Here is a 24,958-nt window from a genome sequence, read left to right on the forward strand (position 1 = left end):
TTTGCTCTTTAACACAACAAGAATGAAGAATGAGGGGAAAGTGTGTGTGTGAGTGTGAGTGAAAGAGAGGGAGAGAGAGAGAGAAAGAGAAAGAGAGAGAGAGAAGGATGTAGCTTTCATTATCTACAAAGCAGCAATGAGACATTGAGAGATTGGCTTTCTAGTAAGAGACAGACAGACGCCTAAGGGTGTACAACCCACCCACCTTATTTCACAGGGTGGCAGATCTACCTGTGGAAGCCACTTGCTGTTGATAATAGCAGCCTGTGTGCTACTGAGAGTGGCAAGTGTGTGGGATTGATTTCCAGAGCTTTACTATATCTTTATGAATGACACCTAGCTCAGCCAAAAGACCTATATCTTAAACTGTGGATCAGAGTGGACCTGTAACATAAGCTCAGTGTGGCCTGGCGCAGTGTATGTTTGTAGTGATGTATTAGTCTACATGTGATGGGAATGCAATAATCTGACAATGCTTTTGCTGTTACCCAGTTAAGAGAGCAGAGACAACCATAACATCTGATGGGCAAGGAGGAACTACTTTAATTATTCTGTAATTAATAATGAGTTAGTTTTCAAAGCACTTTATGATGGTCCAAAGCGTTGCTTTCTTTACAACAATCGTTGGGCTGGGGAGGGGGGCTGAATCTTTTTTAAAATTTGTATGTAAAAGCAAGGCCCTCCTGAGTATTGTTCAGGTTTTCTTTGGATTCTCCACCCTCCACCAATAAATTAAGGGATATTTCTTGGTAACAGTGCGGTTAGCTGTGGATAGATGATTAAATGGGTGTTTTTAGAGCGCTGTGGACTGAAAAACATGTTACAAACTGATCATATCAACAATCCAAACTGTGTATTTCAGCTAATTCCACTCATTATAATTGGAAAACATGTTGGTAAGGTGTGATGCTAAAAACTTAAATTACATCACAAGCACACTCTAAATTAAAGTGAAGATGGTAGCTGCTAATGGATGGTAAAAAAAAAATGCTCTCCTTTCCTAATAACTAAGATCCATGTCTAAGTCCTGATACTGGACATTTCCAAACATACCTTGGTGTCCCATGGTGTACAGGGGAAGGCATGTTTTTGATAAAGGTATGTGCCCTTTTTAAAAAAAACAATTATATGTTACTTATTACACAACTGTCAGCACATGATCAGCATTGTATTGGCAGCAACAACAGAACCAAACTCCAATAGTGAAACATGATAATTATTAAGTGTCTATACTCTGGAGCTCTGTGGTTATTATTAGAGCTGTCAAAGAAAGGTGGTTATTTATGACAAACAGCAAACAGTATCTTCTTACTTCTTTCCTCTGGGTATAAAACTTCCTAACCAAACCTGTTGATTCACAGATCTGTCCTCCTGCACTCTCTGCTGCTGCAACCACAATTACTCATGCCAGTAATGAAAATGTGATTATCTTCACATCTATCTAGACTCTTAAGTTTGCCAACAGTGCTGTTGCAGTTACCTGATCCAGCCCGGTCTGCTTTAACCACAGGCGACAGTGAATGTATGGGACTGGGTTTGGAAAGGTGACGGGCCGGGGTCTTTTGATATAAAGAGTCTTTTGTTTTAAAGGAGGCAGCCATCCAGAAAGCTGCTCTATCTTCATCTCCATACATCTATTAAAAAAAAAAAGATATATCTCAGGGGGAGTTAGAGGAAAGGTGAGGGAAAGTTTAACAGGCGTTGGGTGAAACACAAGACAGATCAATAAGATTTGACTGCAGGTGTCACGTCTACCTGTTGAAGTGACATCACAGTCCGCAAACCCTCAGCTGCACATCTGAACACCGAGCCACAGAAGAGGAAGACATCGTGTCTGTTAAGAGGCCTCTGTTGATTCAATATTTTATTCAAAAATGAATCCTTTAAATAAAACCTTGTTGTGTGGGCTCACCTCTCCACAGTGAAACATCCAATAACAGTCAAATGAGAGCAATCAACACCAGAAGGTTTTAATGAAGTGAAAAACACAATTAAAAATGCATTATTTATCATTTAATTACATGAAGGCTAATTCAAATAAGAATGTAATATTTTGAGTTGCAACATTAATGAAATTGAAAGCAACAAAAGCAGAAAAAACAACAGTGTGTTTGCAATCCCTGCAGGTTGCATCTTACTGTAATCTTTTTTTTATTTTTTCCTTTTACATGATTCGACCTTTTCATTTATTAAATGGTTGAGATATTTTTAAACTATAAGTTAACTGCAACGTTTTTCGGCGCCTGCTGGAGAATAGCTGATCCACAGTTATTAACTTCAGTATTTTAATAGCTTTTTAAGTTGAAGGTAAACATGCATGGCTAAATTAATCATGTCAGACTTAGTGATCATTTCTTTTTTATTTAAATGTTGTTTAATTTTTTCGGCACATTGTTGTAGAACAATTTCAGGCGCAGGCATCAGGCCTAAAACAGTGACACGCGCGCATACATGTTCTCACTTATCTACACTGACGTGCATAAAGGTGTGTGGAAAATAATGATTGAGATAAATATAAAAAGAAAACATTAAATCAGGAGCGATTTCAGTTCAATAGATTTAGACCAAGTAGCAATTATAATTACATTATAATGATAATAAACGTGTGATTTTGTCCAAGGTTACATTGTATAATGATGTTTGAAAATAGCTAATGTGCAATGTTTTTTATTATTCATTTATTTGATTTAATTTGACACAAATTCCACAACATATGTTTGGATCAATCCTAATGCAAAACATTGACCATTTTAATTTAGATATATTTCACTTTGATACAAATTATTGGGCAAAATTTCAGGATATTGTTCATTAAACAGGCATTTGATAAACATGTACACACTCTTTCAATTATATTGATCTGACCTTCATATTTTAGGGATTTCATTTGCCAAAAGTCTCCGATCTAAATTCTTCAGTATCTTAGATATTATTTGGTGTCAACCTTTAAGCTATTTTTTCTATGTTCCAAGGCAAAGGAGGGCTTGAACTGACTTGAGGACAGTAATTTGGAAAGTCATTACAGTATCCCCCGAGGTCTGAATGAGAGCTCTTGGAAAAGAATAGTCCCGGAGACGTCTTGGTAGTTGCACACTCCTCTTGGCAAGGACTAAGCGTAGCGGCGCAGGGTAGTTGGTGCGAATAAAAGTAGCTGGCTTGTCCCGAGATCATGTTAAAAGCGCACGGATCCGACAGCGGCAAGGTGCATGCAGGGATGGATGTGGAGAAAGCTGTGCAGGCAGTGCCTAACTGATGGCGACGGGATTGCGCGCAGCTGACTCCAATGTAAGACATCTCCTGGTGCGTCCGCACGAACCGGTCAGCATCTGCACCACTTGTTGCACTCAGCCGGGACCGCTGTGAAACAAGCGATGCAGCGTGGTTGGAGAAGCGGGGATGAGCACTCAGATAATTTCCTGCGCCAAGGTGGGCGCGCACCGGTGTTTGAAGGGGCAGAAACTGCGGTACCGGCCAGTAAAACGAGCCAGTTGCGGCTAAAGTCACACTGGTTGCAGTACTGGAGGACACCAGACGACCCCCTCCACGTTTTAGAGCAAGTTTGGCCCTGGAGCCAGCTGCGGCCCTGCGCCGAAGCTTCCCTGATGTTCCACCTATGAACACATCCTCACTGCAGGGGTCCAGCATCCAATAATTGCCTTTACCCGGGTCATCATAGTGGCGCGGCACCTTAACGAAGCACTTATTCAGACTCAAGTTGTGCCTGATTGAATTTTGCCACCCCTGTCTGTTTTGTCGGTAGTATGGGAAGTTGTCCATGATAAACTCATAGATGCCGTTGAGTGTGAGCCGGCGCTCCGGGCTTTGGCGGATAGCCATCATGATGAGCGCGTTGTAACTGAAAGGAGGTTTCTCAGGTTTAACGCTGTCTTCTGCCCTGCCGCTTTTCTTCGATTCTCCCTGATTCCCATCTCGATTCCCATTTGCAGCCACTGGGTTAGCTTCTACCTTTGTGTACTGTTTTGATTGATCGCATTTCTTGTCACTGACAAACTTTTCGTCTTTGCTGGATTTCTCTGGGTGAGCGGAGCGCAGTTTCTGTAAAGGAGAAGGAGACTCATGATCACTCCTCGCTCCCTCTCGTCTCAACAACAGGCTGTTGATGCTGAAAGAGGACTTGTGGAATAAAGGAGTTGAAGTTTTCAAATCTTCCATTGTAGTGCATAAAAAATCACACCAAAAGTCCTCAGAGGCGTCCGGTGAGGAGAGCAGAGCAGAGCGCGTCACTGAACCCACAGAGCAAAGATGCGCTGATCCAAAGTGGTGAGGAGCCAAACACTCACTGGCCAAACAGCGTGACAACAAATGCGCATGATCACAGCAGCTCAGGACTCACTGCCAACTAAAAGTAGTGCATTACTCTGTGACTCGTTCAAGAGGGGGAAACATTTGGGGGCGTAATTCGTGCCTGTTTCAACTTTGAGCGACCTAATTTTAGAAAATAGAATAACGAATTTAGGTTAACATTGTTACTTTTTCTTGATACAATCAAAGCAGCGAGCTAGAACATAATGTAACTCTAGTCTAAAATGTTGAACTGGTATTGAGGCTTATAATAAAATCCACAGTAAGCTCAATAATAACGCGCAGGTAACTTCATGGTTTTACCAAAAGCACGTGCCAAACCGCGCCAAGAGTCGTTTGAACCCGGGGTAAATGAGCGTGCTGTCAATCTGTGTGACTGATCGGTGAACTCTCAGGTTCAATTATAACACTTCCGTGACTCATGAAACTAAAGCCTCTCACACGCGCTTTGCCCTCTGGGCTGGCTTCATCCTCTCTGTCTCTCTCTCTCTCTGCGCACCTTTGTTGACACCATCATTTGGCAATATGCCGATCAAAAGGAAAGAAGTGGTGAAAGAGGTGTAACCTACAGCCGAATCATAGTTGAGCTCTTGTAGGCTTAAAAGAACAGAGTGATTTATATTGTAAAGCAGGATTGTGGTAAGATCTAAAGTCAATACAGAGAGAATAAAAATGCACCAGATATTCTTTCCTTTTTTTTTTTTTTGACAGAATGAATCTTATGAAAATGTCTTACTGATCAGACCTGGCTCAACATCCCCTCATATGTGGGCCATAATAAGCTCTGCAGGTTCACTGTGTGCATCTTGCTTTGTGATAATGAAACAAAAAAAAAGACCGTTGTGGAATATCATCCTTTTAGAAAAGTTACAGTGACATGGGGTTTAGTTTTGAAGTCCCTGTTATTTCAGTATTTCAGCCAGTATCCTTTTATTGAAACCAAAAATTACAAAAACTAACCAGTTGTTAAATCTTATAACATTTTCCAAAACAGCCTTTCTATGTGTCACAATAATGTCTCTATAAATAAATAAATACACATTCTTAACAGTGTTTTCATTTTCACTTAATTGATTATGGCTTTTAGAAGAATATATAGGCACAGCAGATTTATAATCACTGTGAGTCTGTGTGTGAGGACAGTGATTTATCCCACACACATGACAGAGAGACATGTTTACACAGCAAGCTGGATAATGTTTTGTTGTCTTGAAAACAGAAATAAGCCGACTTCAGCCAGAGGAGAGTGAAATATGGCCTAAGTGGATGTATAGCGTTTGTTTAAAGGTACACCTGAGGGTTTTAAACTCACTAAACTTGTTCCTCAACTATTTGTGTAAACCTGATTTTGTCATTTTCATCAAGAGTGAAACAGTCGAGAACCAAGAGGAACCAACTCAGCAATCAAAGCTGAGTAAACAGCCTGTTAAACCATGTTTCACATAATTGTTACTTTTACCAAAACACATCATTAGTTTATTTTATGCTACTGTGTTTCACTTTGTTATATAACTGCACATGAAAAAGGGATGTGTCATGCATATCCATTTATCACCTTTTTTAGGTATCAGACATCTGAAATAACCAAAAATGACCTAATTCTATAAGCAGCATTTTATACAGTTTCATACATCTGTCCAATCCAGTGTTAGTAAACCTACTATTAGAGCACAACACATACTATGAACAGAGCATGTTCATATTTTTCTTTCCCAATTACAAAACAAAAAGGATACTTTCCGATGCTTCTCATGAATGTCACAGTAGATGATCTGCTATTAGTAATAAACACTGACTTTAAAGGGGTAATGTACATAATTACCAAAAGAGGGACATTTCTGGGCCGTTATGATACATTTAAAAGACAAGGCATTTCTGACACATAGAAATAAATAGCCTGTTTAATCTAATATGATAATTAGAGAAAAATGAAATCAATTAAAAAACCCTAGCATTATCACATCTGCAACCTGCATCTCTTGCAGCCATGTAGACCCATTCATTTTCATGTGGTAAATGTTACATATGTCTGCAGGGCATGTTTGAGGTCTGCAGGTCTGGGCCACTACACATACTAGAGTCCATGCTTTACTGTTTGACCTGCAGTCTTTCAACTATGGTTCTTTTGACTACAGCTTTTAGTTAAATTGTATAATCAAATCAAATGCTATGCTCCTTAGGTGTCTGACATGCCCATCAGACATGACGACCGGAACTACACAGATGATCCGTTACCTTTACACACACTCTTGATTTAACTTGATACAGGGCGTCCCTTCGTAATCCCTGTGCTGCACAAGTGAGCACTTGTTGGGAATGTTTCTGGCAGCAGAAAGCACGCATTGTTGCTTCAACACATGTAATCCTCTTGGATCTTTTTCTCTGTTTAATATTTGATTTCATGTCTTGTGTTGTTGAGAAGGATTTTGCAGTGGCACCCTGAAGACAATATCATAAGGTGAACACAACCCTGGCAGACAGTCTGAAGGCCTCGATGGGAGAAGGCGAGCAATGAGAGAATTCTTTATACCAATAGAGCAATTAATTAAATAATCATCACATTGTTGAGAACTGGTATTTATTTTCTTAAAACAGTAGCATAAAAAATAGGTTAAATACATGTGAATGTCAATTTTACACCATATTGCACTCCATATTTATATTGTACTGGAAGAATGATATCAATGAAAATTAAAGTATATTCACTGTCAGTTTGTAGATGAGGCCTTTTGAGTCCATGTGATGGCTCCCTCTGCTGTCTGACAGGGTGTGAAACCTGCAGGAAATGAACAATGAACTTCCTCTTCATCCAATTCCCTATCTGAGATGAACGAAGAACTGATGGTGGTGTTTTGTGCGAATTTTAAACCATGCAGTGAGCTTTATCCGGTAGTCCTCAGTTGTGATAGTGCAATGTAAAGTTTCTTTCCTGGACATTCTGTGTTGCCCAAATCTTTGTGTCCAAACAGGTCGAACTTTGACTGTAAAAATCCCTGAAAAACCCCGGACTGCAGCAGCTGTTTGACTGACGATATTGCCTCTTTGCTTGGCGCGTCATCTGCAATCAAAACAATCACCGTTGTCATTGTATGCATGTAATGTAGTTGACTAAGCACAGAAAAATGTATCTGGGATAGGTGCGGCACTGACTTCAAACAAAAAAAGACATGGAAAGTTTATGGAAAGTTGAACTTGAGCTCTCTTGCTGCCAGTGTTAAAATAGTAGCATGCTTACTGTTGAAATTGCCCATGAAGGCGATCCCCAACGAGTCATGATTGTAGCCTTTGGTATGTGCTCCCACCACGCCCCAGCCACGGCCCTCATACACGGTACCATCTGCTCCAACTAGAAAACTGAAACATGCAGAAAGCGATGTTAAAAAGTGGCAGGGAACCCATTAGAAGTATTACATGATCAATTTTCCCTCTAGTGTGTTCACAGTGCTGCTATTTCCCATGGTGCAAAAAATAGATTGTCAACAGTAATTTCACTGTGGTTCAGCTTATAATTTGTAATTTTATAGCTGTGTTGGATGAATTTGCTAGTATTTATATGTTGATGTAATGGCATTGTATGTAAATAAAGGGTTCGCAGATGGAAATTAGCCAATAGTTAAATCTGGCATAAGAGGGACAGAGAGTGAGATTTAGATAAATGGAAGCACCTCTTCTTAAATTAAGAATGTTTTTATTACCTCAACACCAGAACAACAGATGTAAAAGGGGGGGGGGACTACATCATAAAACTACAAACCCTAATCAAATAAACCTGCTTTAAACGAGAAGTGATAGGAAAGAAATATACGCCACAATAACATTTTGCATTGGTTTCATACTTTTTCTGACATTAAAGCAACAGAGTGACTCACTTATATCCAATGTCATCAAAGCCCCTATCTTTCATATGTAGTCTCTGAATGCTGAGCAGGTGGTCCATGCACTGCCTCTGGTTTGTGTAGTTTGCGAGAGCAGTGTGGTGTATGATAACTCTCTGGGCAGGGCCGCTCAAAGCCTCCCTGTTTCGAGGGGAGGCTGCACTCCACTCCAGCCTTGAAACGATAGTCACTGGAAAGCAGTTTGAAAACAATTAAAAGCATATACCAAAAAAAAATTGGGTCACAACTGAAGTAGTATATTTTGTGTAATGTGTTTCATACCTTTCTGGTCCATAGCTCCACAAACAGATGCCTTTGGTTACAATGACAAGCAGCAGACTGTGCAGCTGCCTTATCAGAGCCTGTTTGCTTCTGGAGGTGTGGTCACGGGAAGTATACCTTCCTTGTTCTTTTTTTTTGTTTGCGTGTGAATGCATGTCTGCTAGTGGGCACAAGAGTGAATTTCCAGCTGCACATGCTGCCTGAGTAAGTCCTCAGTTGCCTAACAGTTTGTTTGGAATATACATACTTCCAAAAAGAGGAAGTCACTCGCCTCGATCAAAAACTGTCAATATTGCAAATAATTGAGGCAGTTTCCTTCCCACGGCTGGGTCATAAATTAATGCCAAATGTGAGGAGGTCTTGGGAGTTTTATGCGGAAATCACTAGTATCTGTTGTGTAATATCAAGTAGCATTTATGCTTATACAGTACAAACCAGAAACCATAAGTGTCAACACTGATGTGAATATTAGTCTGAAAACTGCTAAAGCAACAATGTCCCTGCTAACAAAAGCATGGGTGCGTCTGCTAATGTGAATAATCACACAAGTATTTGTAATGTGCACACTTTAACTTGTTTCATGAAATACTCAGAGACATTTGAAACAACTGATTCATTTAATCTAACAAAACACATTTGAAAATGACAGCCGCTGTAAAAAACTATTAATACATTATATTCACAAGATGCTGTGTGACAAACTGTAAGTCATCATACAAAGATAATTTCAGGGTCTATAAACATCAGCAGTGCTGCAATTTGACAACAACCTGAGCGGTCATGTAATGTTATATTCACATTTTTACTGACTGGTATGGTGAGAATAAAAATCAGCTCTGTTAGAGCTGCAGCTAGGACTGTTATAGCAAACAGCAACACTGTAGATGAAAATGATGGGACCTCTTTATCATCACCAGCTTTACTCCGTCCATCTGTGTCCACAGTGAGGGGCCGTGCAGACGTAGTACAGCCTCATAGCATCCTGTGTAGACACAAACACTACAGCTGACCACAGAAAGCTGATAAACATTCATACACAAATTACATTTAGACTTAAGGTCATATGTTATATGTATTTCATTGCAAACAATCATTACCTCAGCCTTCATACTGTGAGACTGGAAGAACACTGCCTCCTTGTGGCCGCATCTGGGAAGAAAAATAATGTGAGCACAATGTAAAAAAGTTACAAACACTGATTCTCTTCCAGAAAAAAAGTGTCAAAATCTTCAAATGTACAAAACAAAATCAATTAATAAGCATATAATAAATTATCTGTATTATGGAGTGGCTAAAATATGCTTTTTTGTATATATCTGGCAATCAGTTACAATTCTGCATAGCTCCATGGATAATCTGTGGTGACTGAATCATTTTGTGTGACTACAGCTCTGTGACTAAGTCTAAGACACTAAATTAAAGAGGAACAACTGGCCACTGTGGAAAGATGGTACCTAAAGAAATACATAAGACCTCGTCACAAACGATGATTACGTCCTTGTTATGTCAGTGAATGGTGAGTTATCTTCACACGTTCTATTGTGGTCACTTTGGCAATACTGTGATTCAGAGACAGAAGTGTATATACTCCATGGGTCAATGTTGCAATAACCACTATGTTGCAATACTGAGCTATAGGCGAGCAGACCAGGGTGAAGGGCAAGCAACAGCCACAACCACATTGTGTTCAGTTTTTTTGCTTCCATTAGGCCATTCTTGTTCTACACTTCAATGTGTGTGTATTTAATGTTTGATAGCTCCCGCGGTCTGGTCCGTCTCCAGCAGCTCCCCTGGTACAGTTTTGTGTCTCTGGAGGTCTAGCCCTCATACATAGCCCGGCTTAGGGTGAGCTGACCCGGAGTTGGTAAATGGTAAATGGACTGTACTTATATAGCGCCTTTCTAGTCTTTTCGACCACTCAAAGCGCTTTACACTACAACTCATTCACTCCATTCACACACATTCATACACTGATGGCACAACCTGCACATCAGGAGGAAGTTAACCATTTACACACATTCATACACCGTTGGCACAGCAACTGGAGCAATTTGGGGTTAAGTGTCTTGCCCAAGGACACATCGACATGTGGACTGGAGGAGCCGGGAATCGAACCGCCAATCTTCCAATTGGAGGATGACCGCTCTACCTCCTGAGCCGCCGACATGGTGCTGATGCTCGGTGGTTGAAAACAAGTCTGTGTGAATATTTTGTCTCCGTTATACGTTCAGACTCTGCTGGGTTATCACCTGACTGAGCAGGGTGCCTTTTAAAATGCAAATGTTTATTTAAAAAACAACAGTGCCAATACTGCACAGACCGCATACCACACTTTTGAGCCACCCTAAGTCACTGCAGGGGAAATGCCTTCACTGTGACAGCCCTAGTATTTAACTTGACTGAACAACATTTAAATGCATGGGTTGAAACAATAATGAAACAATATAACTTCCCTGTGTGGTGTTATAGAGTTTAGTCACTGCATATAAAATCACTATTAAATAATAACCATTATTCTCTCAGGTAGGCATACCAAAATGAAGCTATAATCCCAATAAATATCTGGAATACATTTGTCAGTGACCTGTAGGCTTTGAAACCCGCGGGTTAGCTATTTCAGCCACAAATCTAAGTAGGTTGTTAGTAATAAGAACTTGATAAATTAATAGTATTTATCAAAACGTGTTGCTTTGGATTTGTTTAGGATTTACTTTCTGTCCTCATGTGGTCAAAAATGACTTGATGTAGCTTTTTAACTTGTTTCTTAGTTCTAAAAGACAAATAGTTTCTTCTGCAGGCAAGACAAATTAACCTTGATTTGTGTGACAATACTGAATATATACAGAGTTATTAGCCTTAAACCAGACGAACATCGTCCTAATTGGCCTAATGATGAAGGCACATACCACATAACTGCAACAACTTCAACTCCTGGCTGGAGGACCTGTACTGCACGTCATACCTCTCTTTATCTCTCCATACATTTCCTGCCACTACACTGTCTGTCAAATAAATGACAAATATGGCCATCTAGAGAGAATGAGTGAATATGGTTAAACTTACTTGGGACAGGGGTGATCCTCTGTCCTTGGTAGCGTTGGATCTTGAGATACATCAGCAATGATTTGTGTCAACTCACTGGAGAAAGATGAAAGCAGGATGGTTCAAGACTCACCAACATTTAATCTTCAAAAGTGCATACATTAAATAAGCTATCTAAAGTGGGCAATCAATATTTGTTTACACTAGCAGAAAAAAGTAAGTAATTTCTGTGGTCTGTAAGTGCACTGATAAAACAAAGGGATTATCTTTTACTGATTTCAATCCTCCATCAATTGTCTTTTCTTGACTTGATCCCATCACGTTTCAGTCAGGGCACATCTGAAGTGTTACTAGGTATCAGGAAATTGACTTAACTTACCCACTAGTCTAGATGACCAGTTCTTTTATGGGTCAATGAGGATTTTCAACTCAATTTTAGAATAATAAAAACAAGCATATATAATGCAGTAGTTCAAACATTCAGGATGTTGTGTACCTGGAAATTCATATTACAATTTGAAAGTGATTTTAGTGGGTTTTTCAAGATTAATTGGCACTGGCTTTAAAAAAAAGTCATGTGGTGCGACCATGATTCATCTTGAGATATCTTATATAAATAAAAGATCATCATTTACAAAAATTTAAAAAAAAAAAAGATGTGAAGTGTGTTAAGTAAATTAATTTATTTCAAGATGAATCATGGTCGCACCACGTGACTTTTTTAAAGGCCAGTGCCAATTAATCTTGAAAACCCCCCAATAAAATCACTTAATTTCACATTTATAATATGAATCTTCAGGTACACAACATTCTGAATGTTTGAACTACTGCATTAGATATGCTTGTTTTTATTATTCTAAAATTGAGTTGTTGCAAATCCTTATACGTCATTGACCCTTATATTAAGTACATTAGTGGCTACACAAGAAGCAGGTCACATTGTGAAGCAGAGATGAAAACAGCAAAGTGATCAATCGGTCAGTTTCACATAGATAAATGTGAACTCTGGTTTTCTTATACTTACTCAACCTCGTGGGTGATCTTATTGACGTAGATGCAGCTGTTGTCTGCCTCTTGTTGGTAGTCGCAATTCCTGCACTGTAGGTCGACATCATTTCAACATTTAAAAGATGAAAAGAGGATTCAGTGAAATTATTACAGGTTGACATTTTGCACATTATATCTGGGCCACAAGAAGTTATCCCATTAGACCCATGCACTGCACAAACACTATGAATCTTGGAGCAAACACTTAAATATCAAAATGATTCATTCTGGCTACTCTTCTGATTTTCATTGAACCTTCATTTTATGATGTTGACGTTGCTTCCACAGCTTAAAATTAAAGGATAATATGTATGACCAAAATCACCATGATATGGTATCAGAGGTTAAGAGGCTAATTTGAAATACCTGTGACTATAATGCTACAGCCAGTATGTTCTAGTTTGAAATTTCCACTGGTGCTGAACATCGGTTTTTATTTCGGCCTGTGTGATTCTGCGCACTGCCAATTCAACCTGATCGGCACCACCATGTAATGTGGTGTTAAGAGGTCGTGGTCATTTCATGTATTTCTGTGAGATCAGGTTGACGCCCATTTCAACATCCCAGGTTGTCAGATATAAAACAATGGCATGCAAACACAGCAACTTTCTCCAATTTTTGAATTTGGACTGCAGTTCCCATTTTAAATGCTTAAATGTCAGTGTTACATATTTCTCCTTTACAGGAAATATGAATGATGGTATTTTGCAATGTTTCTCCGTTTTTGCACAACTTATATGACTAAATAAATATATATATATATATATCACTGTGCTTACACATATCAAGTCAGGACTACATTAAAACACTATAAATGTGATTAAAGCAGTCTTTATAATGTTTTTGTTAATGCAGTCCACGGCTGACAAGTGTAAGTATAGTGATTTCTGAATAAGGCCTATTCCTAAAAAGATAATTAAAGGTTTCACAGATCTGAACATGGGTTTAATAAGTTGTACTGTGAAGCCTAACAATTTTAAAAAGTGGAAGCTGTGGATCAGAGGCCGAACTCCAACATTTTTGTAATGTTATGACTGAATACAAGTCTAGTTAACAGAATCATCCACATATTAACCGTAATTGAATAGTATTTTATCATCTCACCACTTTCCATCAGATTATACAACCTTTTCTGCATCACTTTACTATACAGCTGTTATAACTAGTTAAGTTATAGAGTAGGCAACATTAAACAACTGACACCTCTCGTGCAAACACTCACCGCATACAGCAGGATACGGTTCTCCTTGTCTTCTTTAGGGTATAACATGTTGTTACTGGAAAACAAAGGCATTGCATTTAGAGGATTCTTGGAGTTTTTTGGTGTTCATTAAATAGGACGCCGGTATTTAATTGAAACATTAACATCGTGCATGTAGCTGTAACATGTAGCTAGCAGGCTAGGTTAACTTTTCTAGACTGGGTTCGGACATAAACTCACCATTCTTGACAAAACCGTATCCCAACAAATCCTGGTTCGTATGTTCCAGTTTCCAAATCCATTGGAGTAATTCTTAAATGCTGATAAAGCTGATAAATACAATAAATATGATGGTCCGTCACTTTCTACCGCCGCTGTTGCCTCTACCCGTTTGAAAACAGACCATGTGCGCATGCGTGTACTAATTAATGTTGTGATTATTTCTGAGACAGCGACCCCTAGAGGCTGGAGGCAAAAATGTAGACAATGTTATAATATTGTCATGTAGCAAATGAAATATTTCATTTCAGTAAACCATTACATTTATTGATGCAAAAGCACAATATTAATTATTAATATTCATTTACTTCACATTCTGGCTTTTTCATCTTAACTCTTATTATTATTATTTTAATTATGTTGTGTGCTCTATGTATTTAATACTGCAGCATTTGAGTTTCACCATGAATGAAAAGTGGGTACCAATTAACTGTATTATCATTATTACTATAGTAGTTGTAGTAAACACACACTGAAAGGAATACGTGCTCAGCCAAGAACTTTATTGACACATATCATTAACCCAAACGAAATCCAACAAAGACAGTGTCATTGTCATCAGTTGCAAAGATATCATTTCTGCCAGGCCCGAAGTTATTCACCCAGACCTCATCTTGCTTGGACAGTTTGACCACACAACTCATACTGGCCACTTGGCTACATTTATCAGGTAAAGAGGTGTGATACAGAGATACTACTTTCTCCCCATTCTTGAATATAGCACACTGCCCACGCCCGTACACAGACACATGCACAGTGAAGTGGTAGAGGCCATCCACGGGACAGGTAAAGACACCTGTGTCAGGACTGTAGCTTCCTCCCTCGTTCGTCAGCACATTCACAAACTTCAGGACTCCAGAGTTACAGGGGTAGCTGTCATCGATGCTCAGCTTGGCTGTGAAGGCAACAGTCGTGCCTACAGGGGGTGACATCATGATGATTAGTGTGAGGATTATCATGAAACCACACTTATTATCAAAACAGTAGCAACGTTTGAGCTCAATGAATCCTTTGTGTTACAGTGGAAATGTTGCTCATTTTGATTAAATAATCAGTTTCAGTACATTATAGAAAGCAGTAGAGCACATCAGAACAGTCATGTAAAAAGTGTAATGTGTTAAACAGGTGATCATTGCAGGCAAAGCTGCTGCAGACCTTCTATCGCTCCACGATAGAAAGCGTGCTGGCGTACTGCATCACCGTGTGGTATGCCGGCTGCACGGCCAAGGACAGAAAAGCCCAGCAGGGGGTCATCAAGACGGCACAAAAAATCATTGGCTGCCCCCTGCCCTCCCTGGAGGACATTGCAGACTCTCGGGGGCTAAACAGGGCAAGGAAGATCCTGTCTGACCCATCTCACCCCGGCCAAGGCTTCTTCAAACTTCTGCCCTCTGGCAGAAGATACAGGGTCCTGAAAAGCCGCACAAACCGGCTCAGAAACACTTTCTATCCCTGGGCTATCAGGCTCCTGAACAGTTAACCCCCCAGCACCTCTACTGGGCTATCAGGCTCCTGAACAGTTAACCCCCCAGCACCTCTACTGGGCTATCAGGCTCCTGAACAGTTAACCCCCCAGCACCTCTACTCAGCACCTTGTATACAGTACTGTATTCAACACCTACCTCAGGTTACATAGGCATAAGTGCAATATGTGCAATAGACTGTGACTGTGTATGTGTGTTTGTGTGTGTGTGTGTGTGTAAATAGCTTTTGAAGTATTTCATTATTCTTATGTATAATATTTACATTTATTTAGATATTATTTAGACTTCTTTATTTTTATTTTGACTTTTATTTTGCACTATTGTCTATTTTTTATTTTGACTATTTTGCACTACGGGAAGAGACCCCGTACCAATTTCGTTGTGACACCTGTTATACAATGACAATAAAGGATATTCTATTCTATTCTATTGTGTTTGAAACATATTTTTTCATGTCCACAGAGCAGACCATACCTGTTCTCTAAACCTGCCACATAAATGTCATGGTGCCCAACAAGGAGTGAAGACTGCTTATTGCTCATTGCCATTTGAAAAGTGGGTGTATGAAAAGTTGGCCGACTATGTTAAGGAGGAACATAATGATGCCTAAAATGCTGTCTGTTTTTTTTTTTACCTGATGGAGGGAGGCTGTCTCCTCGACCAGGTTCATAAGCCATTACTTAATAGTCTCACAGTGTCGTCGTGCACGTCTGTTGAAAACAATAATTAGATAGCTGCAATATTTAGACAATTTACACAGAAGTGGTGTTTACATGACAGTGCACTGTGACTTGCTGTCCCACATTTTGCAGTCAACCACATACTACACAAGAATCACAAAAACATATTTAGTAATTTAGCATTAAATTGAATTTAACTGTCTGTCTGACATTTTTCTGCTTTTTAATGATACTTACTAACACCCCTTTCAAAAGAAACACATGTAAAACAGATTTCATGCTGAGGAGCAAAGAGGTTCTTACCTGTTACTGTCTTGCAGGAAAATGCTGCAAATGTAAGACAAACAAGCAAAGACACCAGCTGGAGTTGTTAGTCTAGTTTCCAGGTGCAAACTGGTCATTCTGCTTTTTTCTCAAATGTTCCAGCTTACAGGAATATTTCACTTCTCTAATTTGTTTTTGGAATACAGAGAATTTATCTAATCAGAATAATAACACTCTAATTATTGTTATTTTGACATTCGTTTTGAGGAAGGAAGTGAGTTACATTCATGCAAAACTTCTGAATGACAAAACCAGGAAACCACCTACCGTGCAAGCAAAATGACACAATGATACTATAAATATCTATACTCTCCAATAATCATTCAGTGTGCGTTTGCAGTGTCTGTGATTAATAAATTGTTTAATTGAGAGTTAAACAGTTGAGCAACCAGGAAAATGAAAAAAAACAAAACACGAATGCCTGCACAATAATCAGGCCTGATCAGGCCTGACTGTCAAGATTCTTCAAATTCTCGTCTTAGCTTGTCTGCACTAATTATAGAGTTCCTAATGGCAAAAGTAGTAGAGTTAAATGATGGTGTTCAGAGAAATATAGTATGTCAAAAAGCTCAGTATTTCCTGTTCTTGTAATTTGCTGTTGTTTGTATGTGTGGGTGCATGACAGGACTTGGACATTTTTCACAATTCTCCAGTTTTTCAGATATTAGTCCACTAAAATAATACCATAACAAGTAATAGAGAATTAGACAGCACCCATATCTTCATGTATGACTTAAAGATCCACCCCAGACATGTTTTAAGATGTATGATGCAAGATGTAAAATACTCTTTGTTGAATAATAATTTGTGTCTGACATGATTTTTCCATAAAATAGTTCAATTATCTTGTTCAAATCCTTAAAATTACATCTACACCGTCTCCCTCTTTAAAAAAAGGCCAGAATATATGAATATGCAAATACTTTTCATTTCAGAAGTTGAATTGTTGAACACAAAATGTCTCATTTTCTAGTGAGAAGAAGAGAGAAGTCCATTCTCAGTGTTTGTGCACTGGAGGCTTCAAATTTCCACATCACGTTGCATACTTGACCAGAATTACATTTGGTACCTAACATGCCTTCTTATTACACTATTTTGCAGTGTTTGTACTGTTTCTGCATTTACACATCTGTGGTGGAATGACAATAACATTGAATAGAACCCAAAAAATATGAGATTTTTGCAGACAATAATTTATTATATTTTATTTATTTATTACAATTTACTGACCTTGTGGTCATGCGTATAATGTGTATTCTGTTATAAACATTGAAAAATCTGCAATACAGTGAAGTCTCTATTTAAATAGACAGGATAGAAGCAGCTGTTAATTTTGAATCTGTACCTGAACACCTGTATACCTGTACATGTACAAGTACGAGACGAGTACTGTCAAGAAGAATGACATACAGAAACAACATAATACAGATGTTTTCAACTTAAAAAAAATCAGGAATTACATGGAGTGTGCTTTCACATTTTGTGTCCATTAATAGGATTTCAAAGTCCAGCAGCACTATGCCCTTCATGCTGTGTCGGCTCCCTCACTACCTTGTTCCAAATATAGCCTACTGACTTAGCCCATAGAAGGGATTACACACTGCTGTTAACAGAACGCTATCTGTTTAGTAATAGTTGCTGCCATATTATCTATCCCCTCCCCATCCCTGAGCCCTTGATCCCTGGGCTAATTCCATGAATCGTCCAAATCTAAATCCACTGGTGGAGCAACGACACACACACAGTTGGAAACTCAGAGAGAGAGAGAGAGACATGGTGGACAAACACACAGGATGAGGGAAGTTGTTTCAAAACTTCTTAATCTTTTTGTGAGCAATTCAGTAAACTTAGCTTCCATTGACAGTGAGGCCATATGCCACCTGTGTGCCCTTTACATGCTTCTGTACAGATGCACCAACGACCCAGTGTGCCAACTCATCAGAGGGAACTGTCAAGCCTGGCTGACGTCACCCATCCAGTCTCTGTAATCGAAAGAGACGTTAATCCTGCTCCTCTCCAAAGCCTGGCAATAGGGTGGGGTGGGACAGGGAGGGATATTGAGAGAGACATGAGGAAGGAAGTTGGATACGGGAGACAAGGGAATGCATGTAGGCTTTAGGCTAGCAGACAAATTCAAAATCAGCAAGCCAGACAGGTACTGTCCTAACTGACCAAGGACATTAGGCAGTCCTCCATCTCTTGAGCTTCTGCTGAATTCCTGAGGGTGTTGCACCCCGCTATCCAGGCTTCGCCCTGGAGGCCAAAAGCCTCACTGAGGGCTCAGCGGAGGGGGAATGCTGTGGGAGCTGCTCACCTCCTGCTGAACCCCCTCTCATGCCGTCTGTACCTGCCTTGGAGGAGCCGGGCTTCACCACTGTGGAGCTGTTCCAAGATGCAGAAGAAATCTGCCTGACTGCAACTGAGGGGTAAGAGGCACTAATATTATCAATAGGAACATTCACAGGTTTAACGCCACAACATAACCCTAAAACAGCTAAATGGGAAGTTCACACTTCCTGTAGGTGGATTTCTGTTGTGATAAACTTAGTATAAGGGTCATGAAGATAAGATCAGGCAAAGTCAAACAGCAGGATAAAATCAGTTTAACTCAGCCAACGCACATGGAAGTGTGAAATGAATGGGCTTGCTACTAACAAAATGATGATATATAACTGAAATGTCCAATACAATCCTTATTTGAGTAGTTCAAATACTAAATAGATTGTTTGTCCAGAATAATAGGCTATTTTGGACAATATGGGCCATTTCAGTTCACTACATAACAGATGTAGAAGGTTCAGTGCCTAAATGTGTTTGTATGTCACCTCCTGTCTGACTGCAGGTGATCAACATTAGGAGAGTTTACTGTGGGTGATGCAATCAGTCCAGCTGGTACAAGATATAATACTCATATGCTAATAATCATATAACGGTACAGGTGTGATGATACAACAGGAAAACCTCATTTCCAGCTGTGTGATCTCAGCGTTATTTCATTCATTGCATATGAACAGCTTGTTGCTAAGAACCCTTAGCGACTGGTGACTGCAACTGAGATTGTCACCAGTTTATTTCATGTCATTCATGTTGAGTTAAAATGGAAAGGGAAGTGACTTCAGAAAAAGGAAGTCAAACTTGTAATGAAATAAGAACGTAATAAGCAAAGACGTGATAACCACCACTGTCAAAAGTGTAAATGAGGTAGGTCTTTAAACTGCCATTGCTTCTTGTCACTTATCTTAGCTGTATATTGTCTGTAGATAGTGATGGAGACATGTCAGGTCAAGTGGAATAAACACTTTATAATCTTCCTATGAGGCAGATTTGTTTTAGAATTTATTTTATCATTTCATTGATTTTTACATTTTTCCCTCATTAATTCCTTATTTACAAACCAACCAGTTTCACATAATTTACAATCATTTTAACTCATTTAGAAAAGTATTTAATATAAACTAATAAAAGTAGTTTTCAAAAGTATCTCTTTTTTTCCCAGTAAGTAGCAGTAAGTGTCTGTCATTACCATGTTTGAATACCTACTGTTATACTGTACATTTAAATCTCTGGCACGAATAATACTGTCCACTGTACAAAAAAAAAAGCTGATTGTTGACTGAGCTGAAACGTGCAGGTGTTTAGTCGGAGTGTATATGAGAGGGATTACATCGAGGTTAAGCTTAATAATATCTGCTGAAAGTTTCCATCCCAGGTAGCTCACAAACAGCTTAGTGTGACACAGTTGTCAGCAGCATAATATCAGAAATTGAGTTGTAGGTCTGTGCACATTCACAAGTGGGTCAAAAATGATAGCATCCTCCCAAAGCTGATCCTATTTAGGCGAGAACAGGGCGTCCTCATTCTGACAGTGGTGCAAACTGGCTTAGTGTTTTCTTCATTTGTCATATTGTGTAGTGAATTTAAGCATGTTGATAGGGCTGCTAATCTGTCAAATTAAATCAATCAAAAAACTGAGCTAAATTCAATTAATTTCAATTCTGTTCAGAGTGAGTCAATATGAGATAAAGGCAGTGAGAGAGGGAGAGAAAAATACACCGATGCAATTTTTTAAAATTCTCAATTTATGAAACTCTAAATTTTACCTATATTATCTACGTGTTGAGTATATTCAAATAAACCAAGAACTCAATGCTGGCATCAAACACAATCTAAAGTATTTGCAGTAAATGACCTGAACACCTCACAGTAAGATTGGGCCTGACCTATGACCTACAACATACTCTAGACTTACTGCCATGTAACTTACTGTGCTGTAATGTAATGTAATGCAGAATATAATTCATTCTGCAGTTATTTAGCTAGTTATAAACCCAAGTAGGGTTTTAGATGAATGCAATTTTTGACCTATTAGTTGCTGTCTTCCTTTACTTCGTTCATGTCTAACCACAAGGGCTGCTTGGCATGCTTGAAAGTAACTGAGTGTTACAGCTACTTTTCTAATTAAGATTTTATATCCAAAACATATATATCTAAAATATGATCAATTAGAAGATTAAGCTACTCATAAGTATATAAAATACTTAAGATCAGCTGCACATCCACCAACTATACTGTTTAAGTGCTGCTTATATTGTAATACATCAGTAATAATGATCCAATAATATAATAATATAAAACTAACTACAATATAAGTTTGTTAACTTGATACTAACTTTTACTTATTATGGAGGATGTATTTTGTGTGGTTTTGCTACTTTTAGAGAAAGATGTTTCCTGTTTGAAAGGTAATGTAGGCTATATTGAAACCCTTTCCTGCATGTTTAATTTCCTCTTGTCCTCTACCACAAGATGAATTCACAAGAAATTTCAAAACTGCTCCTCCATAGTTTGACGTAACATGAACAACGCTGTTGGCATATACCAAAAAGTACCAAAAAAAGATTACAGATTACAATCTGATCCGTCTTTCAACTGAAATTTCATTGAAGAGTAAGCTAGATATAACAGGTTGTGTCATTATGCCATGCCTGACAACAAACCATGATTGGTACTTTTGGAGAAGAGAGCGGACACAGAGAAAGACAGCAAGAAAAAGAGAGACAGAGGGAGGAGGAGAGGGGGATAGAGAGAGGATTCGGCCAGATCCTCAGTCCTTCTTAATCCCCCGTCGGCTTTTCTGGAGACCATAAACAGATTGAAGTGGGATATGGACTCAGACTCATGCATGTAACTAAAACAAGTGACTACTTTACCAATACTTCAGACTATGGAGGCAACATACAGTGGTCTGATGTAAGTCTTGGTGCCAATTTATTTTGCAAAAATAAAGCAGCAGTGACTTTAGATAGCACTTTTAAAGGTAATGGCCTACTGTGCAAGCAGTGGCTGAGAGATGGAGTTAAGTTACTAAAGCTCACAGCCCTATTTAAGAGTGGACAGAGCCAGAGCAGCGCATTTGCTCAGTCAGACTCCCTCTCAAAAAATAAAATATGAGCCAAAAAAGGACATAATCCATTTTGATATCAAACCCTTTTATAGTTCTGCAGTAAGCTAGAGTGTGTTTTTGGTTGGAGACTCTATGTGATGAACAAAACACACACACACACACTTGCACATAGTCACACAAATCACATGACTGAAAATATCTGACCAATCAAAAGCGTGGGACATTGGATCCTGTGATACTGTAAATCAGCTAGAAAAACAAGGGCATAAGGGGGCAATGATGTTATTTCATATAGAACCAGATTATGTGATTAACCATAGAGTCACTGAGTATGGACCTTACTGCTGTGGGAGACAGTACGCTGGATGTGAGATTTAGAAGGCCAGTAAGCAATCAGTTTTGGGCAAATTTCATTCCTTATAATGTAAGAGCATACAGCATCTAATTGGTTAACAATCACAGAAACATTTGGTGTATTGTGCTATGTGGCATACGTACATCTGCTGTGGAAATTGTCTCAACGAGTAAAGAGTAAACCTAAACTATTATACTTTCTAAGAGAACAAAGAAATCATCTGTGATTGGTCAAACATATCAGTCTATATGATTTTACCCAATAGAAGATGACCACGGAGCAGAACATACATGCATATGTACATCCTACACTGGACATACAACCCCAAGACAACTACCTTATTTGGACATAGGCCAAGTTAAGGGAAGAACGATGGGCCTCTTCAAAGATAAGAAAACGTATTCTATAAGACACACAGTGTAGAAGCAAAATTAGTGATCTTACATCCACATCTTAGATTAAAATGATCAATCCAATTGTTAATTCTTCCTCACTTTTACACATCACTAATCTGTCATTCTGCAATCTTGAAAAGTTTGACCTATAGATCTAGAAGATGTTACTGGTTTTGTTGGAGAGTTTTGGATAATCAAAGGGACTTTTTTAAGAGGAATGCAATCAGAGATCAACAGAATCAATGTAAAGAGAACCTCCATCCAAAACTATGGAGGAAAATTTAATTAAATTTAGCAAAGAACCCAATGTTTAACTGAGTCACAAAATACGTTTCATCAGCAGACTGCTTCAGAAACAACCAACCAAGCTAACGAAAAAGGCACATTTTCAATGTTCTACGCAGTTCTTTTACAGAGATTTTTTCACACTGAAGAAATATGGGGTTTGAAAAGATATTTCAAAGGCTTCCTCAATGACATTCCCATTGAGTTTCTGTTGATTCTACAGAAACTCCCAATCTTAACTGAGGTTAAATTGACCCTAGTGAAGTAAAATCTCTACAATACTTGTTCTATGGGGATTCTTGGGTTTTATGCATTTTAAAGGATACTCATGAAGGTAAATGTTCAAGTGTTTCCACACACAGAAAAGAAGGAATACTGAAAAAAAGATGAACAATATTAAGGGGAGAATGCTGTTAATGCTGAGATAAGTACGAACTTCTGTAGCGTCTATGTTTGTGTCTAGTTTATGTTGTAGTCTCATGGTAGTTTTGTTCCATCTGCAGAGGGATGGAGGAGATGAGTGGTCAAGATTTAAGCTCTGACGATATGCAAAGGAAGGACCAAAGATTGCCATTCCAGGTATGTCCCATCATCATACTGTGATTAGATCAGATAAAATAGTTTGTTGCAGCCCAATCCTGTGGCATTTATCACCTCAAGACAATATTGATAGTTTCGGATGGGATCTCAGGATAAGTTTATTATAGATCACTTTTAACATGTGACAGCGATGATGATAAAACACCTTGATGGTCAAAAACTGGGAATATACTCATCATTAAAGTTTGAATTTACTGTGAACTGAACTTTACTTACCTGAGTCAACCACTCTTCCCCGACGTTCATCCAGATCTTCCCCGACCCTGTTGAGATTGTCCTGGGCCCAGAGACCTCATTGAACATCTTGGACCACGACCATGAGAAGGAGCGTCTACCCTCCATCGTTGTGGAACCCACAGATTTGAGCGAGGTGGAGAGCGGAGAGCTGCGCTGGCCTCCAGACAACATGGACGTGGAGGAAGATGAGGAGGACCTGTTCTTGGAGCAGTGCATACCCCCAGCCAACATTGCAGACTGGGGAGATGAGGAGGAGGAGGAGGAAGAAGAGACGTCAGTTATCCTCAACCAGCAGCCGGGATTGACGCTCATTGGTAAGTTGGACGTGTTGTCATACTGTCTGCCATGCATGACCAACTGTGGTTTAAAAAAAATCTTTTCAGATCATGTGCTTTCAGTTTGGTAGGATATGTTAACTTTTTAGGCACATACTGTATCTTTAAACAAAAATACATACAATCCTAAATTAGCCTGAACTCAATACTTTTTTATTTTTTTACACGTTTTTTACCCTGTTCCAAAAAATGTTTTTAATTGAAAAAATCTGTTAATACATGATCATAGCAAACCAAATAAACGAAATATAACAGCAACAGTTACAGTAGATGGAGTCAGCATTTATACCACCTAACTTCTCTAATTTGGTTGTGAAATATGACCTACAGTGGTGGCTGAATGTTTACCACAAAAGGCAAATAATCAGGCTGTGTCAGCGTATGGTTTGCAGAAATGTAAAATTACAACATTTATTCTGGTGACTGTCACATAGTCACAGAGTCAGCACTTCTACTGTGCCTTACTTCATAAATGTTGAGTTTTAAAGTATGTGTGTGTTATGTGATATGATATTATAATATATTAATACCAGAGACCCCCATGAACTGTACACTGTAAAAGATTTTCATGTAAATTTAAAGTAAAGAACTGGCAGCTGTCATTATTTTACAGTTCTCCTACTGTAATCTGTAATATTGAGCTACAGTACATTACTGCATTTTCTTAATTTTACAGTAAACAACTGGCATCTGAGTTGCCATTATTTTACTGTAAATTGGTACTGTAAAAAATTACTGTAATTTTTTTACTGCTACAAAAATTTACAGTTTTGTCCTGTAGATGCAAAATACAGTTTAAATTGTTTTTGT

General features: G+C 38.8%; 5 protein-coding genes across 5 annotated transcripts; 1 reads left to right on the forward strand and 4 right to left on the reverse strand.

Annotated features, from left to right (window-relative positions):
* Window positions 1-2,946: 2,946 nt before the first annotated feature.
* foxg1c (forkhead box G1c) lies at window positions 2,947-4,173 on the reverse strand. Its single transcript, XM_062419920.1, has one exon. The coding sequence runs from the start codon at window positions 4,171-4,173 to the stop codon at window positions 2,947-2,949; it is 1,227 nt and encodes a 408-aa protein (XP_062275904.1).
* Window positions 4,174-7,156: 2,983 nt separating this feature from the next.
* Window positions 7,157-8,508, reverse strand: pglyrp5 (peptidoglycan recognition protein 5). Its single transcript, XM_062419537.1, has 4 exons — window positions 8,481-8,508; window positions 8,193-8,388; window positions 7,559-7,677; window positions 7,157-7,381 (listed from the first exon to the last, which is right to left on the reverse strand). Exons 1-4 carry the CDS (start codon window positions 8,491-8,493, stop codon window positions 7,206-7,208), a joined length of 504 nt encoding a protein of 167 aa, XP_062275521.1. The 5' UTR covers window positions 8,494-8,508; the 3' UTR covers window positions 7,157-7,205.
* A 604-nt stretch (window positions 8,509-9,112) lies between these two features.
* On the reverse strand, window positions 9,113-14,154 carry polr2i (RNA polymerase II subunit I). The gene is made up of 6 exons (XM_062419420.1): window positions 14,011-14,154; window positions 13,792-13,846; window positions 12,547-12,620; window positions 11,544-11,618; window positions 9,578-9,629; window positions 9,113-9,462 (listed from the first exon to the last, which is right to left on the reverse strand). Exons 1-6 carry the CDS (start codon window positions 14,070-14,072, stop codon window positions 9,400-9,402), a joined length of 381 nt encoding a protein of 126 aa, XP_062275404.1. The 5' UTR covers window positions 14,073-14,154; the 3' UTR covers window positions 9,113-9,399.
* Window positions 14,155-14,552: 398 nt separating this feature from the next.
* Window positions 14,553-16,242, reverse strand: LOC133980877 (complement C1q and tumor necrosis factor-related protein 9-like). Its single transcript, XM_062419713.1, has 2 exons — window positions 16,168-16,242; window positions 14,553-14,965 (listed from the first exon to the last, which is right to left on the reverse strand). Exons 1-2 carry the CDS (start codon window positions 16,208-16,210, stop codon window positions 14,568-14,570), a joined length of 441 nt encoding a protein of 146 aa, XP_062275697.1. The 5' UTR covers window positions 16,211-16,242; the 3' UTR covers window positions 14,553-14,567.
* A 6,030-nt stretch (window positions 16,243-22,272) lies between these two features.
* Window positions 22,273-24,219, forward strand: lbhl (LBH regulator of WNT signaling pathway, like). Its single transcript, XM_062419921.1, has 2 exons — window positions 22,273-22,297; window positions 23,798-24,219. Exons 1-2 carry the CDS (start codon window positions 22,273-22,275, stop codon window positions 24,217-24,219), a joined length of 447 nt encoding a protein of 148 aa, XP_062275905.1.
* The last annotated feature ends 739 nt before the right edge of the window (window positions 24,220-24,958 follow it).

Source organism: Scomber scombrus, chromosome 5, assembly GCF_963691925.1.
Source record: "Scomber scombrus chromosome 5, fScoSco1.1, whole genome shotgun sequence".
In the NCBI taxonomy this organism is placed as follows: Eukaryota; Metazoa; Chordata; class Actinopteri; order Scombriformes; family Scombridae; genus Scomber; species Scomber scombrus.

Coding starts and splice junctions, on each gene's coding strand:
- foxg1c (XM_062419920.1), bottom strand. CDS start 4,173: ATGGAAGATTTGAAAACTTCAACTCCTTTATTCCACAAGTCCTCTTTC.
- pglyrp5 (XM_062419537.1), bottom strand. Junction 7,678..8,192: donor TTTGATGACATTGGATATAA/GTGAGTCACTCT, acceptor TGCATGTTTCAG/TTTTCTAGTTGGAGCAGATG. Junction 7,382..7,558: donor CTTCATGGGCAATTTCAACA/GTAAGCATGCTA, acceptor TTTTGATTGCAG/ATGACGCGCCAAGCAAAGAG.
- polr2i (XM_062419420.1), bottom strand. CDS start 14,072: ATGGATTTGGAAACTGGAACATACGAACCAGGATTTGTTGGGATACGG. Junction 9,630..11,543: donor GAGGATCACCCCTGTCCCAA/GTAAGTTTAACC, acceptor TTTTCTTCCCAG/ATGCGGCCACAAGGAGGCAG. Junction 9,463..9,577: donor CTCACAGTATGAAGGCTGAG/GTAATGATTGTT, acceptor GTGTCTACACAG/GATGCTATGAGGCTGTACTA.
- LOC133980877 (XM_062419713.1), bottom strand. CDS start 16,210: ATGGCTTATGAACCTGGTCGAGGAGACAGCCTCCCTCCATCAG. Junction 14,966..16,167: donor AGACAGCCTCCCTCCATCAG/GTAAAAAAAAAA, acceptor CACCCCCTGTAG/GCACGACTGTTGCCTTCACA.
- lbhl (XM_062419921.1), top strand. CDS start 22,273: ATGGACCTTACTGCTGTGGGAGACA. Junction 22,298..23,797: donor CCTTACTGCTGTGGGAGACA/GTACGCTGGATG, acceptor TACTTACCTGAG/TCAACCACTCTTCCCCGACG.